The sequence below is a fragment of the Stegastes partitus genome, unplaced genomic scaffold, assembly GCF_000690725.1.
Source record: "Stegastes partitus isolate 25-593 unplaced genomic scaffold, Stegastes_partitus-1.0.2 Scaffold1678, whole genome shotgun sequence".
Lineage (NCBI taxonomy): Eukaryota > Metazoa > Chordata > Actinopteri > Pomacentridae > Stegastes > Stegastes partitus.
Window position 1 is genome coordinate 127,197 of NW_007579409.1, and position 17,325 is coordinate 144,521.

The 17,325-nt window shown below is 42.2% G+C and overlaps 1 protein-coding gene across 3 annotated transcripts; it reads left to right on the plus strand.

The window, feature by feature from the left end:
- The first annotated feature begins 513 nt into the window (after positions 1–513).
- Positions 514–17,317, plus strand: slc7a3a (solute carrier family 7 member 3a). Of its 3 annotated transcripts, none has more exons than XM_008301490.1 (12): positions 514–600; positions 9,432–10,068; positions 10,181–10,342; positions 10,816–10,999; positions 11,098–11,213; positions 11,718–11,940; positions 12,032–12,171; positions 13,053–13,155; positions 13,449–13,678; positions 13,791–13,957; positions 14,132–14,240; positions 14,327–17,317. In XM_008301490.1, the coding sequence occupies exons 2-12, from the start codon at positions 9,702–9,704 to the stop codon at positions 14,479–14,481; spliced, it is 1,956 nt and encodes a 651-aa protein (XP_008299712.1). In that variant the 5' UTR covers positions 514–600; positions 9,432–9,701; the 3' UTR covers positions 14,482–17,317. The 3 variants fall into 3 exon arrangements, with proteins under 3 accessions (XP_008299712.1, XP_008299713.1, XP_008299714.1); XM_008301491.1 differs by lacking the exon at positions 514–600 and adding an exon at positions 1,054–1,665; XM_008301492.1 differs by lacking the exon at positions 514–600 and adding an exon at positions 7,694–9,222.
- The last annotated feature ends 8 nt before the right edge of the window (positions 17,318–17,325 follow it).

Genomic DNA, 17,325 nt, shown 5'->3' on the forward strand with positions numbered 1-17,325 from the left:
GGATTAGTTTTTGCAAGTTGGGGCTTTTATAAATGGGGTGACACCGTGATAAAATGCTGAAAATCACATAGTTTGACACCACTAACTGACCCTAGAGCATGCTCAGGTCACTGAGTGCAAATACACACGAAGAAGTTGTTTAGTTTTGCCTTCCTTTTCTTTTAATCTGTGGAACAAAGCAGCAGGATATAGTGCAGGAGCCTATACATAGCATTCACAGGACGTTGTGTCCATATATGGGCATTGCTACTACAGGAAACCACATGGACACATTGTGCACATTCTTTCTCAGTTTTTTTGCCTTAAGTCTCTAAAATACTTCAATTGCACTTTTATTTCCTTGCCTTCCGATCCGTCTTATAGCTATACTGATTTTTGCAGTGTAGTTTTAGGAGAGGCGTGTGCTCTTCGGGCCATGTTTCCATTCATGAGTGGAAGCTCCGCCTTCCATTGCGTCAGTTTGTTTGTGTACATCCCGCCCCCTCACTTAAACGCACACACGCACAACCGGGCGGGATATTTCATCAGCGACTACATCAACAGCTCCACTATTCTTTCATCTCTGTCCTTTCACTGTAACCAGCCAGAAGACATTTACAGGTAACGACTTTTATTTTTTCTTGACACAATAAAATGTCATATCTTTAAAATTTAAGTCGTGTTTTAATGACATTTTTATCCAATTACGCACGCGGGAGTGAAATGATGCAATTCCCTCCTCGTGTGTTGTCACTTGTACCGGCGCCCTGTTTTAAAAAAAAAAAGATAGAGAAACGTAACCGTCTTCATTTGTGTGTAACAGTGAGAAATTTAGTTTCAAACCGACCGATAGAGAAATGTCGGGTTTATTAGCAGCCAATGATGTTTTATAAGGCGGCTTAATTTGTCATTTGAGCGCGGAATCAGCTGATGTAGAAGACGGGTAACATTACCCGGAAAACAGAGTGGAAACTTAATGAAAGGGGACCATTGTGGAGAGAAAAAATGGTTTAAAATGTTTTCTAGTTTTTAAACTCACCGCACAACACTTTTCTGTGTTTTTACTCGGGGCTTTCATTCATTGTTTTGGTGTTTAGCCGGCTGGCTAAACGCACCGCGCTGCTAGCATAACTACATGAGGATGACTTAAATGTTGCTTTTAAAGACTCCCAAAAGCTCCGAATTTTTGTCAATCCAATCTATAATTCTCAAAAAAAATAGCAGCAAATCAATTTAATTTGGCTGGTGTTCTTGTATTATTATTATTATTATTATGTTTTTGTTTTTTTTTTTAGAAAGAAACACAACTAGCTTACTTGTGTCTGCATTATCTGGTGCAACTAAACCTGCAGATAATAAAAGAACTGTTAAGAATGATTTGTGTGTAGCTTGTATTACTGAATACGAACGTAACACGTGTTTGTTTTATGCCAAATCAATCAAAAGGATTGTGAAATCGGTGTGCTAACATCACGCCTAAAGACAAGCACCACACAAATGCTGCCATTGTGCGTCAGGTATGAATGTCTAACTGGTAATTTCGACATTTTCGAAATATTTGAAAGCATCATTAGCACCACGCGAGAGCCAGTAGAGCCACGTAGCTAGCTGCTGTTCCAGTTGCTGACAGATTCACTCTCATCCAGACGGACAGCTGAAAATCCTACAATGTGATCGAAACTGTTCGTAAGTGGAGATAATTTTACTTTAGATCAATTTAACTTTTTTCAGCATCGTCGACCCAGATCATTCGCGAGTGTCGTCAAAGTGAGTCATCCTTCCGGGTGCGTCTGGCTACGATCAGGGTGGTGCCATGCCCGCCGTTGCATCAGCCGGCTTGCAGCCACTACAACCTTAAAATGTGGCGAAGTTATTGTGGTGACAAGAGGAGAGAGTAGGGATGGGATTCAAAGAAGCTGCTCGGCGGAGGGTCAGGTGGTTTGGATGAGTTGGAGTGGTGGTAGTAGTAGTAATAGTAGTAGTAGTAGTGAGGTTGTTGTACTAACCAAGCAGTTGCATGCCACGTTACTTCAAAAAGAAATCCCATCATTTCCCCATTGCGTTTATATGTCTGCAGGTTTGAACACAATAAAATGCACCACTGTTGTTTTTGTGAGTTCCAGTCGGAGGAATGTTGCACACATTAAGCGATCAGCCTCGAGGATAGCAAAAAATTGTTCAATCCAATGCAAAAACTCTGCAGTTTTCTAATTTCCAAATGTGCTGCTTCCACTTTATTGTTACTGTAGAGCTGTTGATTTGTATTATTATCCTCAGGGTTGTTTCAATATTTTGTCTACCCCATTTACGTCACTAGACTAAATATTCTAATCTCTCAGTTTCTGCAGAAACCTTCTTGAAGGTGAGATTTTCTGCAAGACTGTTTATAAGGGGTGCACATGATAATCTGTGCAGCCACATATAAAAGTGTAATGATCTTACACACTCACAATTTTATTTTTTAATTTTTACCATTGCCCCAGAAATACAGCTAACAATGAGGCTATTTTGCGGCTGTACTGGAAACGATTTATTTTGGGGTTATTGTTGCATCACAAAGTTGTAATTCTGCCCACAACGTGATCTTTGATACATCAATGTAGGTCTGTTGTGCTGCAACTGTTCTATCTTCTTTAGCAATCGCACCTCTTTGGATTACAGACTTGGCCTGGTGACCATTTCTGGCTTAGTAATGGCTAATAGGTTGTTTGTGTCAAGTGAAATGGAGAGACAGTGAAGTTAGGCGGGAGTTCTGTGTGTCTATTGACAGGAAGGGCGTGCACCACATCCTTCACCAGTGTACATCGGAGGGCCTTTGTCTGACGTGATCGTAGTGCATTTTGGTATCAACTGTCCGCAATTCAATTTTTGTTTATGTTTTTTCATCAGAAAAATATGCAGAGTTGGTGAAATATTGTCAGTGCATAGTTAAATCCTTTAAAAATACACTTAGGTCAAGCTTTTCTGCATCTTTTCCAACCCATGCTGTGTTGCGGCTTAGTGGCCACACCTTGGCATGCATATGTGCCAAGCTGGCAGGTTATCCTTTCTTATACTGCATGGATTTGTGCTGCTGCTATCGTGTCTGTTGCTGTTAACGGGGCTGGCTTCAGTCATGGGAAAGCGAACAGGTTCTCATTTTGTCACATTCCATTTCGTAGCGAGGGCAGTTTTTGGCAGGGGTGCTTCTGTCCAACCAGGTGACTTAAAGGGTCGTTCAGTTCAGTCTCAGCGGTCGCTCGGTCCGCATGGTCCTGCCCGCACGCACACACAAACGTCTCCCCATTAGGAAAAAGGCACACAGCCGTTACGTAAAACTGTTCTATACCTTATACATGGAAACATACAGTTTATTCCTGGTTCCAAAAGACATACTGTTCAGAACTTCAAGCACCTGGAAAACAATTGTGATGTCCGAAGAATGGTTCATTGACTCTGTATGGTCAGTAATGATGCGGTTTGCCTTCCAGGGTTATGCAAGGTCACATTTACTTCTTCCAGTGAATGTTTAGCCCGGCAGGGTATGGAGCACGCTGTTCCCTTTGTTCAGCTGCTGGGCCCCACAGATGAGGGTACAGTAGTGTTTTCTTTAGGGGTATTAGGTTTTAGAACTTCCAACAGTTTTTTTTTTTTTCCCCCGTTAACAAAACAAACAATACAAATATCATTTTGAGAGCAGGACAATATATATTTTTGGATTTACGGATTTATTGAGGTACACACACACACACACACACAAAGCATCTTTGTACTGTGGGGCTGTATGATTTTTTAAAAACTTCCAACACAATATTTTGTCCTTCTGCGATGCAAAGAATGTGAACTTTTGTGCACTGAAATATTTCCACACAATTGACATGACGTTTCTTTTTGCTACCGGATCTCCCTTTCTGGTATTTCTTTTCTGTTTCTCGTTCATTTTGCGCAGTCATCATGTACAGACAAATATTTGAGTAGCTGCGTAACATGGTGCCTTTTGAAGTAAGAGTTTAGCTCCTAGAATAAGATGTGGCAGATTTCTTAAAAAAATAAATAACTCTTTTTTGTCCACTTCTGAATTTGACACCAACATCTGGACTGTTAACTGAAAAGTTTGTGAAACAATTCATCTACATGTTTTTGTTTTCTCTTAAGGGTGGGTTTGTGAACAACTTGGTGGTGAAATGCAGGTCCGCATTCTGCAATGGATAATTAAATATTTAGTAACGTTATTATCGTATAACGGAAGTAAATTCAGTCGGCTAATTCTCTAACCCGAGAGCATTGTTGTTGTCAACAGTGACAGTCAAAACAAAGCCATGCGCTGCTTATGTGGATAGCACAACGAACAGCAACAAGTTATAATGAGGTTAGCAGGTTTGCTACTCCTCCAAATAATCCTCTTACAGTCCGTGGCAGCAGTTGCAGCAATGCTAAGTCAAGTAACAGCACCTTTATCCCTGAAGCCTGCTGTAACCGGAGCGCTGTTGGCCCGAGTGGTTGGTCATAGTCCTCCACAATAAAGAGCCTTTTAGTTAGTCCCTTGTTTAAAAAAAAAAAAAAAGAATATGCTCAGACATAGATGTTAACAAAGAGACAACAACACCGTAATCAAATTCTCACTTAGTATTTGCTTCCCAGTGAAATTCCTGTGGATTCATTTAAATGGCAGGAACCTAAAATGGCTGCAGGTATCGCGCCAGTCTTCCTCGTATGGGTGTGTGTGGGTTAGTGGTGCTTGCGTATGGCACATTTTTCGAGCCACACCTCTTTAGCAAACCTGACCAAAAAAAAAAAAATCTGCCCCACTTACAGAAACACCAGCCACGTGAAAACCACAAGGAAAAGATTAGCGACTAGCTGACGTGACGGAGGCTGCGTCGGAGGTTAAGGTGGTCTCGATTTAATGGCACCACCTTTAGTTGTGATCACAGATGTGCAGTTTCGCAACCTTAAAGTAGAAACTACGATATTTTGTTTTCTTTTGCCTCTCTAGTTTCAGTGAAGCGCTTCTTTCTGTTGTGAGGGTCAGTGCGTTGGTCGGGTGAACCCCTGACGAGATCACAGCCAGCTGGGCACAGTAGATTGGTAATGAATGTTTACTGACACAACATTGACACCCTCAGATCTCAGTTCCTGGTGTACGAGTGGAAAATGCTACTGGAATGTCACACCAAACGGGGAGTGGGAGCATTTCCACCATGTACCAGTTTCCCATCAGTCTTCAGAGGGCTGCATGTTTGTTATTGCGGTTGTCGTGTGCTCTCTGTGTTGTTTGTATTTCATTGTTTGACCGTGTTTGTCTTTTTTCTCCCGACACTTAACTGTACTAGACAGGATATTCTCTTTTGAAATAGTACAACTAGAAATGCTTTGATAATTAGGTTATGTTGTTTTTGTGGTATTAATAGAAGATTTTCATTGTGAGAGCTTGTGTCCTGTGTGCTATGAAAAAAGTCCAAAATTAGGCCATCAGCTGAAACGTTTCATGTTGAACTTAAACTTTGCATAAACTGAACTTGTGAACCTTTTGAGATTATGGTAGCATTCAGCCACTGTTTCTTTTGCATAATACTCTAGAGTGCATGTGGCAGTTCTTGATATCCTTTTACTTGTAGTCCAGTTTATTTCCGTGACACTGTTGGTTTCAGGTGTAGCCGCAGTTTGCCTAAAAGCTACTTTACTGTCTGTCTGAGTCACTTTTTTGTTTCTTGCGTCTGAGCAAATCGCCCATGAAAGCTGAATCACCGGATCACAGTTAATCGAGCTGACTGCACTCACTGTGCATAATTGTTAGAAGCATTTCCATTAACCTGAATAAATGAGATGGATGAAACTAACAGAAATGTCACATTTCAATCACTAGTTACACGTTTTTTTTTTTCCCCTACTTGTTTTGTACAGTTTGTTCCGTCTTCCTCTGCTACGATTTAACAACACCAGCTGTTTGTCTCGAGGCACTCAACTTTTTATATTTGACGTACTGCGATTCGATGAACATCTGTTGACATTAACGTCAGAAATTCCACCGTAAAGCCAAAGCTATTGGCACATTTTTGGTTTTAAAAAGGAAACATCAAACTTCAGAGGCAGCACAAAGGCAGCGGTCAAAGACGCTAATCTGAAACCAACAGAGACGTAAAATTACCAGAAAGGAAAAAAAGAATTGTTAATTGCAATCATTTGCGTGACAAATGACCGTTCAACAAAATGTCATCATCGTGACAGCTGTACTTCCTGAGCAAGGATGTAACTGAATTCAGAGAACTTCTCCTGAACGTGTGAAAAACAAACAAAACATCAACAATCATGTTTTATTAAGTTCCTGAAGCACAAAAGGGATTTTTGTTTTCATTGTCTGCTTGAAGCCGTGTCCTAATTAGGTTCTAACTGGACAAAAATTAAGACCAAAACCTGACTGCACAACAGAAAATAGATTCTGTTCAAGCAAAAAAGAACTTGTCTTGCTGTTGGCGATCTTCACCCTGTCATCCTCAATTTCACACATTTAATGACTGTGAAAGGACATTTCTGCCTAATCTTTGATCCAAGCAGACAAGCGGCCTCAGACATTCACACACTGTGTCGTACAGCCGGCCTGTTTCGTGCTGCCGGGTTAGTGTTTCACTTCTCCTCTTCGCTAACTGACCGCTGAAGTGACTGATAGGTCTGAAATGGGAAGGAATCAGGTGTCGCTGCATTAATAGCCTCAGAGACGAACAGTGCAGCGCCGCTTTTGACGCCGCTCCGTCTCCCAAATCCTGACCTTAGGCCTCTTGTTGGAAAACCTGCAAATGGTACAATCAAATCCAGGGTTGTTTCTTTTACTTTATTGTATAAAAAAGCTTAAAAACAGAGAGGATTTATTAATTCATTTTTGATTTCTAATCAAAACTCCCTAATTGTCCCTTTAGTCTTTTGCTAAACAGCTGACTGTATTTTCTGCACTTTCAGGATGGCTGAGTAATGTTAACATGCCAACGTGCATGTTAGGTAACCATAGTCATAGTCCATTTTACCGACTTGTTAATGGTTACACGGCCATAGATGTAGTAGTCATTAGATAGTGTAGTATTTGCAGACAAGGTTAACTTGCGGCGCCCTTTGCATTCCAGCATGGATTTGCCTTGACTTGTATATTCCAAAGAGTATTACTGTAAATACTGGAGGCGTTTCATCAAATACATTTCTGTCATTGCTTGCACCTAAGCACACTCTACGTGTAAATTTCGATTAGTTTCCCTGTGATCCCAGCGATACAGCAGAAAACGTGACAACAGTAGGATAACACGATGCACTGAGCCGCTCTAGCAAAGACAAATTGTTACTTCCTGACAGTCACACTCACTTATTCACACACACTTCTTGATGTGCAAAGCATCGCGCTCAACGTTGCTCTTCATAGACAGCTGAGTTTCTAAAAGTTTTCAAGTCAACTTTATTTATTTTTTGAGCAACACTGCGAGTCTTGGCTCAGTATATCAGCTATTGTATTTTCATGTGTGTTAATCTCAACAGGAGCTGCATGATTGGACAGATTGCCTCAAAAGCTGGGTTTAGCATTTCCTGAAGTTGGAGTAAATACTGGTCTAACTTGTTTTTAAGCACCAAGATTCCTCTCTGCTCAGTGGAGTAAAATCTCTTATGTAACTACATTTAAATGTTACGACGTCTCATGTGACACCTGCAAAGCCTTAAATGGCACTAAGCAATGCAGCTGAGCATCAGAGAGCCTGCTGCCTCCAAGTGCTAGTTGTGTTTGAACATTTTTCTAAGAGGTGTGTTTGTGTTTTTTTTAACTATGTACATTGTGTGCATGGACAGCTAAATAGTTCTTTCACCTGTGCTTTGAGTACATTACCTTGAGGCGTTGTTTGACTCGTATACATTCCTGTTTTTATGTTGCGTTTAGTCAGGGATTTACGTCAGTCCCACTTGTGTGTTTTGACCATCCCAGAATTTGACCACCTCCAGAGACAAACAGAAAAATATTGCATCTGTCCTGGTCAGATGTGCCATGTCCTTGGCCCGTTATCAGTTGTTTGCATGTGTGTGTGCACATGTGTTTTGCAGAAACAGGTGTAGTCATTATCACTCACTCTTCCCTTAACTTGAAACACCCTGACGTAAAATGTGTTGCTGCTGTCCTTGAAGCTAGTTTTGTCTCTGCTATTCAAATCGATGATAACACATGTGATAATCAATGAAACTTTGCACCACATCTTCGGCCTGCCATGAGTTTATGCCGGGTCACGTTGTCATTTTTGATTGCAGGCCCTCACGTTGCGATAAAAGGCAGACGTTGTAGAATCAGAGAGCTGAACGTCATATAAATTTATTTTAAAATGCCATGGTCTGTTTTGTTTCTGGGAAAATTGTATTTTCAAAAAAAACAAACTTGTGCAAGAATATTTTGTGAAGTTATTGGAATAGACAGCATTTTTACATGCAGTATGGTTACAGTAAAACAAGGCTTATTTATTACATAAATTCATAAACATCATAAAAACTACAGTAATAATTTCACTGTATAGGTAAATGATTGGCATTTTCCTGCATTTTTATATAGACTAAGGTTCAGTCTTTTTATAGTTTATAGTGAATTTTATCTGCATATCAACCCTTTACCCAGTGCAGCTGCTTGGCCTTATCGAACTGCAGACTCACGCTGTCCTCCTCTCCCTTGTTGATATTAGCTTGAATTCGGCCAACCATCGTCCTTTTGCAGCCTCTGGGTTTCCCAGGCTTCTCCCTATCTGCCCCTGTGTGCAAAAAAAAACATAGCACCAGTAGTGGAGCGCCGTCTTTTCACAGTAAGGGAGTGGTGAGGAATTAGACTAGGTATGCTTTTGTTTTAATAAGGGTGTGCTCGATGGTAGGTTTATTTGTCAAGACAAAGTTAAGACTGGATTTAAGCCTAGCAGGAGAGCATTGGGTGTTCTTTTGTCTTCACGAGGGCTCTCTGTGCCCCACTGCGTCTCATGATGTGTTACTAAGCCGTAAAAGGTGGAGGTATGAATTCCTGGAAGTTGTGTAACTGGTATTTATACGAGTTCCCATGCAGTGAAATGTCTTTTTTTCTCTTTATTGTCTGTTGAAACCTGCTGACTGACTGATGATCTGTACCTTTTTTTTTTTTTTTTTTGAAGGATTTTCCAGGAAAATTTCCAACCTCTCTGATGCTACCTGTGTGTGTGCGCACTTAAAATGCACCTAATCCCCACTGAGACATTGCATATGATATCAGTTTATTGAGCTGGGAAAGTATGTGCTCCAGATTTGACATATTCTCAGAGCATTTCTGTGTTTCGCATGGTTCAGTTTGAACACCTTACCTGGAACAGTGTCACTGCTGGAAAGAAAAGATGCCATAATCGCAGTGCATAATGCCAAGCAGAAAGTTGTGAGAAATGTAAGCTTTGGCTGCTGCTGAATAGCGCCTTGTTTTGAAGTCTTGTTTTGTTTCCTCATAGGTCATAATCTGCTGCTGCAAAATACTGTGACCACAGACCTGCCGCTTCCTGTTCTGCGTGTTCAAGACACTGTTGCCTAAGTCAGCGCACATACACCAACGGACCAAGGATACACAAGTACTTGATTTACCTACCCCATCTGCCTGAATTACTTCTGCACAGTCCAGTCACACGTGTTCTGTTTAAGCTCTGTCAATCACACACACCCACACTAGAAGGATTTAAAACGCATAGCCTAGTACTGCGCCCACGCACACTATCACAGCAAATATGGCCAGCAAGCTGTCCGAGTTTGGCAAAACCCTGCTTCGTCGCCGCGCATTAGACTGTTCCGGCGAAGAAACCCGATTCGCCCGATGCTTGTCCACCCTGGACCTCATTGCCTTAGGAGTGGGCTCCACTCTGGGCGCTGGCGTCTACGTCCTCGCTGGTGAAGTCGCCCGAGAGAAGGCCGGGCCCGCCATTGTCCTCTGCTTCCTCATCGCCGCTCTGTCATCCATGCTAGCTGGCCTGTGCTACGCCGAATTCGGCGCCCGCGTCCCCAAAACAGGCTCGGCGTACCTTTACAGCTACGTGACAGTTGGAGAAATCTGGGCCTTCATCACGGGATGGAACCTCATCCTCTCATATGTGATAGGTGAGCTTGTTGCTGCAGTTACAGCTAAAACCCAAAGATTATAAAGCGTGCAGAGGAGTCATTTCCAGCCACCACATTGTTGACTCATCTCCACGTCTGTCTTCGCTTTCAGGTACGGCCAGTGTGGCGAGGGCTTGGAGCTCAACGTTTGACAGCCTGGTTGAACAAAAGATCTCTGGCTTCTTTAAAGCCTCCATGGCGATGAAGGTGCCAGGTGGGGTGCTGGCAGAGTATCCTGACCTGTTCGCACTTATCCTGGTCCTGCTGCTCACTGGTGAGTTTGCGAAGCTTATTCACTGGCTTTTCCCAAACTGGGGATAGTGCGATTTATAGGGATTACAGGATCCTGACAGGAAATGGCAAGATGATTAATATGGTGGGAGAGAATTGACAAATGCAGTTGAAATACTGAGTTTATGACCCCTAAAAACTTCCTAAATTCAATTCAAAATTAGACCCTCATATTGGTCACTTCATTTCATGCCAGTGTTGTTAGTGTTGCGTTCAGATTACTGCATAACAGCCAGAACAGTTGTCACACTCATACTGCAGTTAAAGTGACATGCCAGTAGCGGTGTTAGATGGAAATAATTGGTGGATGATTGGTGTTGCTGACTTTTTTTTTTTTTTGCAAGTGATGAAGTACATCCACCCACTTAACAGGACATGTTGTTATTGATGCTGAATATGAATCTTCTCTCCTCTCCCTCCCCATTCTCACCTTCTTCCTCCTCTTTTGACTCTCAGGACTTCTGGCCTTTGGCGTGAGCGAGTCGGCGCTGGTCAACAAGATCTTCACAGGCATCAACCTGGTGGTTCTGGGATTTGTTATCATCTCTGGCTTTGTTAAGGGGGACACAGCCAACTGGAACCTCACTGAAGACGACTACAGAAGCTACATAAACAGCACCAACATGAGCAAAACTTTAAAGTCAGTATCTGCCTCTGTCAGTAAATGAACTGTTTGTTTTTCCCGTTTTATCTATGTTGGTTTATTAAACTGTGTGTTTTTCTTCTTCTGTCACTCAGAGTGGAGGAAGAATTTGGCGTGGGTGGTTTTTCTCCATTTGGCCTCACTGGAGTCTTGTCTGGTGCCGCCACCTGCTTCTATGCGTTTGTGGGTTTTGATTGCATCGCCACAACAAGTGAGTAGTTTGAATATTTCCTTGATAAACAAGGTACAGAAGGTGTTCAACACAGCAATCACATAAACACCAGACGGATTCTTGGTTGAAATGAACAAAAAAAAAAAACTGACGTAAACCACATCTGACAATTGCAGTTCGCACTAAACTTAATATGCACGCAATCAGCATCATTCTTTATAAGGTTTGTTTTTTTATTTATGTTTGACAAGTTACTCTGACTGACAATGTTTCCATAGAAGGCTTGTCTCAGTTTGGCACGCACACAAGTATTTGTGAAATGTACTTTTGACACTGGGTTTTCGTTCAGTATTTTGTAAGCCCATGTCAGACTTAACGCTTGAACTGTGCAGGTGCAGCACTGTTATGCAACTTGGAGTGAAATGTAAGAGATGTCACCTGCTGTGTCAAGACATTCAGGTGCAGTTTGAAAAAAAAAAAAAGATACTGCAGTGCTTTGATATGATCCGCTCACCTTGCTCTCGTTTTGTTTTCTCCCTCCAGGCGAAGAAGCGAAGAATCCCATGCGTTCCATACCTGTTGGCATCGTGGCCTCCCTGCTCATCTGTTTCTTCGCCTACTTCGGTGTTTCCGCCGCTCTGACTCTGATGATGCCGTACTACCAGCTGAACACACAGAGCCCTCTGCCCGAGGCCTTCAGCCACGTCGGCTGGGCTCCAGCCAGATACATCGTAGCCGTCGGTTCACTCTGCGCTCTGTCTACCAGGTGAGGAAGAGGACACCCAAAATAGTTGTTCTACCGTGACATTTTCTTTTACGTTACTTAATTCTGATGCTAACCACTGATCTCCCCTCAGCCTCCTGGGCTCTATGTTCCCTATGCCTCGCGTTATTTACGCCATGGCGGAGGATGGGCTGCTGTTTCGTGCTCTGTCCAGGATGAACGAGCGCACCAAGACGCCTCTGCTGGCCACCATTGCTTCTGGCATCGTAGCAGGTAAGATAGCAGCCTCCAATAACAGCTTTTCTCATTTAGTTGAAGGGAAATTTCAGTTTAGAAAAATGACAAACATACAGAAAACAGACAGAATCGATTTATTGATAGGGTTAAATATTGTATGAATAAAATGACGGCATGGATTGACAACAGCTCACTAAACAGAAGTGAACCTAACAGCTAAACACCTTGCAGGGTACCTTCCACATACCTGTGCTGTGTTAGGGTTAGGTGCTGTACATTAGTCAAGTGCTTGTGTGCCAGTTTATTTTGACATGGCCTACATACACCCTTGTTTTCATGAAATGCTGCCAAACCGCTTTGGATCTATCCAGTGATTCACTTTACCTGTCGACAGCATCAAGGCATTAGTGCTGGAAGAGGAAGGGCTGCATTTTCTGACATTGTACATTAATAAAATATGTATAATTAATTTAACCGACTAATATTTCCGGTCCCAACTAGTGAGAGTAGCAATTATTTGATCGACACACCCTTTGTCTCTGAGCTGTGTGCTTTGTCTTTTTCCGTGTGTCTTTCTCGTCATGTTTGCTCGACGTCTTTGGGCCAGAAGGCTGCTTTTGCGGTGTCGATCCCCCGCTGTCAAATCTGAAGAGTTGTTGTTGATAGTTTGCTGGGGTCACAGCTCTGTTTCCTGCCTCAGCTCTGCCTTACAGCCTATCTGACAGGCTGTCGGTTCAGGATCAATAACACTTTGGGAAAATACTGCAACAACAGATACTGGGATGTTTCAGGGAAGGGGGGGGCGGTCTTGTCCGTACAAACACTACAGCCAACTAAAGCATCTCTCTGTTACTTTCTGCAGCTTCAAACTTTACAGTGTGACGATCTCTAAACTCTGGTTTTGCTTCTCCCTACAGCACTGATGGCCTTCCTGTTCGACCTGGCAGCTCTGGTTGACCTCATGTCCATAGGAACTCTGCTGGCGTACTCTTTGGTGGCCATCTGTGTCCTTATTCTCAGGTAAACACCTTTTATTCTGAAGACGTATTACATTGTCACCAGCAGCTGATAGGAGCTGCAATGCCACTGGCAGGTACCCACAAGACTAGTTTAAAAGCACAGTTATATCATAATCTGAATGGAGCTAAAGCACAAGGGTCACAGAAGCCCCACGCTTTCGGCATTAAACTAGAAAAAGTTTGTTTCTGCAGAAGAGTGATTAGATGTTTTATTACGCTTTGTATGCAGTCAGCATTTCAAGCCATTTTCCTGTTTGCTCAGTACAATAATCCCTCTTCTCTTTCTCTCTGTAGGTATCAACCAGGAACTCTGAATTCGTCCAGTCAGACAGAGAAGCTGGTGGAGCTGGTGGAAGGAGAGAAACTGGCCGTGAGCGGAGTAGACAGCGGTGACGAGTACGGCATGGAGACGGACGAGAGGCCGCTCCGAGAGACCTTCTCCGGCAAGCTGCTCTTCTGCCCAAGTGGGAAAACCCCAACACAGACCTCCGGGAACATCGTCTACGCTACGACTGCTATTATCTGTAAGTGTGTCATGGAGGAGGCTGAAAACGCCGCTCATCGTTGAAAGCATAGAAGTTATTTGGTGTGTTATTTGTATGCGTGAGTGAGTTTTTCCTCATCCTCTGTCTGCAGCGGTTTTCATCACCATACTGTGCGTCATCCTGGCCAACTATCTGAACGAGCTGCTCAGCGGACACGCGGCCGTTGTGGTGCCGTGCGTCATTTTGACTCTACTCTGTGGCGTCTGCGTTGTCATCATCTGCAGGCAGCCAGAGAGCAAAGAGGCGCTCACCTTCAAGGTAATTATCAAACCCTGAGAGTGCAACTGAGCGGTTTCTCTACCTCTGTCTAATGTTTTAGCATTATTACCGTCTCAGTTGCTTGCTTTTTATTTGCGACCATGTTTTCACACATGTTGTTCTGACGCTGCCTCGGACAGAGTTTTAAATGTTGAACGTCTCCATCCTCTCAAGGTCCCTCTGCTCCCCTGGTTGCCTCTGTTCAGTGTTTTCGTCAACATCTACCTCATGATGCAGCTGGACAAGGGGACGTGGTGCCGATTCACAGTCTGGATGGTCATTGGTGCGTTCGAACTTTACAAACTCATGATTTCATGTCTCCACATTTTTGTAGCTGTTTCATAACTTTCTGTTGCTTCTCTCCTCCAGGTTTCGCCATCTACTTCTTCTATGGTATCAGGAACAGCAGTGAGGCTGCCAGCAGGTCATCCCCGCGCAAATACGAGCCTGCGCTGCAGAACAAAAGCCCGATTTACAAGGGCGCCCCCGACGACAGCGACGTGGAAGCAGGCAGCAGCCCCTGATACTGACTGACATGGACCTGGGGAGCGTTGCAGAGCATCTACACGCATTTTTTTTTAGCTGCCTGGTTCAACCAGCAGCCAAACGTTGCAGTGTAGGCGGCTTGGAACGCTGCCCTGGGTTTATAGGGAGGAGAGGCAAGAAAAACGCCACACACATCTTACCTCTGACTCGGAGGCTGATTAACTTGATGGCTAGACACTGTGACAGAGCCACTTTCTGGCGCTTGTGTCTGTTTTAATCTGTTTCTACTTAGCCTTAGCCCTCTGGAGACATTTACCTGCCTATAACACATGCTTTCAATGGACCTAACTAACACGGAGCGCCGCGGCGCTCATCATGAAGTCGTGATTTCCGTTAACTGAAAACTGAAACTGGATGAATGTTACTAGTTTTTCGCTGTTGTCGTCTTTTGCTTCCTGGCTGTTATGTGCGCGCCGTGGCTGCGTGTGGAGCCACTGTGGGGCGAATAAGAGCTACTATAAATTACAACTTGAGCCAGCGAGTTCACCATTGTCAAGACACTCGGACCTTTCGAGCTAGACTTCAAATCGTGCGACAGCAGAGGGCCACCAACAGAATGACTTGAGATGAAGTTACCTCGACATGTTCAGCGTACTGGTGTTGTTTTATCACACATGTTTGTGGGTAAACAGGGTAGCACTGAAGCTGTGTGGTTTACAGTGTCTGTCAGGGCTTCAGTGCAGGTCGGTCAGTAGCACACGGTCGACGCTGCGTGGAGCAAAAGTACGTGCTTTGCAGACTGTAAGAGTTTGCTTTTTTTAACACACTATCACCCTTGTGACAACCTCGACTCCCAGAAATCAGCCACACAGTATGTGTACACCACCACGTCAGATACTGTATGAAACTAGCCTCTGATCTTACAGTTATGCTTTTTATCTGAGTTAAATGTTATTTGCAGACATTTTGTGGCCTTTTTGTTTCAGCTAAATTAAGTAGGCTTTTAACTGCAAACTGAGAAACTGAAGTAAAAGCCTGCAAAGGAAAGATTACAGCTCTTTACTGTAACTGAATGTAACCCATCTGTATGTTCTTATTACAGAACATACTTTAATACCCATATTTTATTGCATATCTTTCCAAAACAACACAGGCATGTAAAGGACTATTTTAAATAAATATTTTAAATACACAATCTAGTCAAATTTCTACTTCCGGATAGCACTTTTCCACCCGCAGCTGTCTGCATACTTCTGCAGATCTGAGGAGGTCCGTAAATGTGCACTTAAAAAGCTCATTAATCACAACAGGTTATCTTTTAAAGGGCTCCTCTTAATAACTAGAGTATGCCCCCAAAAAGAAAAAATAATCTAATTTTATATACTGACTTGTGGCACCTGTCCATCGTTATCAGATACTTTTGGTATCTGGGAGCTGAGGGTCCGTCTCTGAAAAAGGGTCCATCTTTCATCACCACTAAAATATCTTTTTATCACCTTTTTTTATTTTTGCTTTTTACTTTCTTGTGAAAAGACAGTTCCTTGTTTAGTTTCAATTGAAACTTGTTCTTGGCAGCTTAGTCTGTTAAGTTCCCATCACTTTTATTTTATTTTTACTTTTTTTTTTCTTTTTTTTTTTTTAAAGATAGAATTGTTAATATTAAAATGTTAATAGTATTGTTCGTTTGGGGTAGCTTGCTCTTTTTTGTTGTTGTTGTTTTTGCCTTTTCATGTCAGTTTCAAATCAATCTGTGTGCTTTTTAGATGTTAATGTATTTTAATTGTTACATGTACAGTTTTTAGAGTGCTGATCTTTTTTTGGTCTGCCAGTTTTATTTGTTGTTGTTTGTCTTTTCTTTGTTGCAAACATCTCGCATAATGATTTAATTATATTAATTTGTGATCCTTCTTGACCAAATGAGCTTTTCTTTGGAAACCATGCTTTCCGAAACAAAGAATGACCACTAAAAGTTGGTCTCTAAATTGTGTTCATTTTAAGACATATTTTTATCACAGTCCCTTGAAGTCGATATGATATAACTTATTGTTAATAGTATTTTTTTGTTGTCCTAGTAAAGTGCTTTACTGTAGAGTGTACAGTATTTGTTCAAAACTGTATCTTTTTATTTGTATAATGATGTAAATTATACAAATATACGTTCTTTAACATATGACCTGAAGTATAATTTGATAAGAGAAGTTCTTTTTGTAACTTAAACTTGAAGGCATTTCATTTCACACTTGATGCTGCTGAAATCCATGTTATAAAAGTCCTTTTTTTTTCAGATGAAAATGGTCAGAATTGAGGCAAAAACTTCCTCTTTAGAAGTTGACATATCTCCCAAAATGTTTGTGGATAAAGGAGTTAAAGGTAGATTTGGATTCAGCCAGTATTTTTTTTATTTTTTTTCTCCCCCCGAGGATGTTGAACACAAACTGGTGCCTGAAGAACCATCCGTCTGCCTGAGAAAGTCACCGGGGCTGGGAAAAGAGAGAGTCGAGCTGCATCCAGGACTGTTTTTAAAATACTTGAGCTGCTGTCACGGTTATGGATCAAATGTAATGGGAGACTTTAAATGTAAAATCTGCTCTTAAACCTGAGAGCTTTAACATTCCCATGCTTACTTGCCAGTAATTTATCACCAATAGGTTTCATGATGCGCTCTTCGTACGCAGCCCCGGTGCCTTTCGACAATTAATCGGATCATCTCCCCTCTCAGTGCTGTCTCATTAACAGCAACAATCTATTTTTGTCTTTGTTTTATATCCTGTACATATGGCTGTCATGTATAAAGCTGTATTTTCAATGTTTTTGTTCTTTTTTTTTGGTTCTTTTTTTAATAAAACGGTGATTCATGCTTATAGCAGATTAAAAGTCTCTGT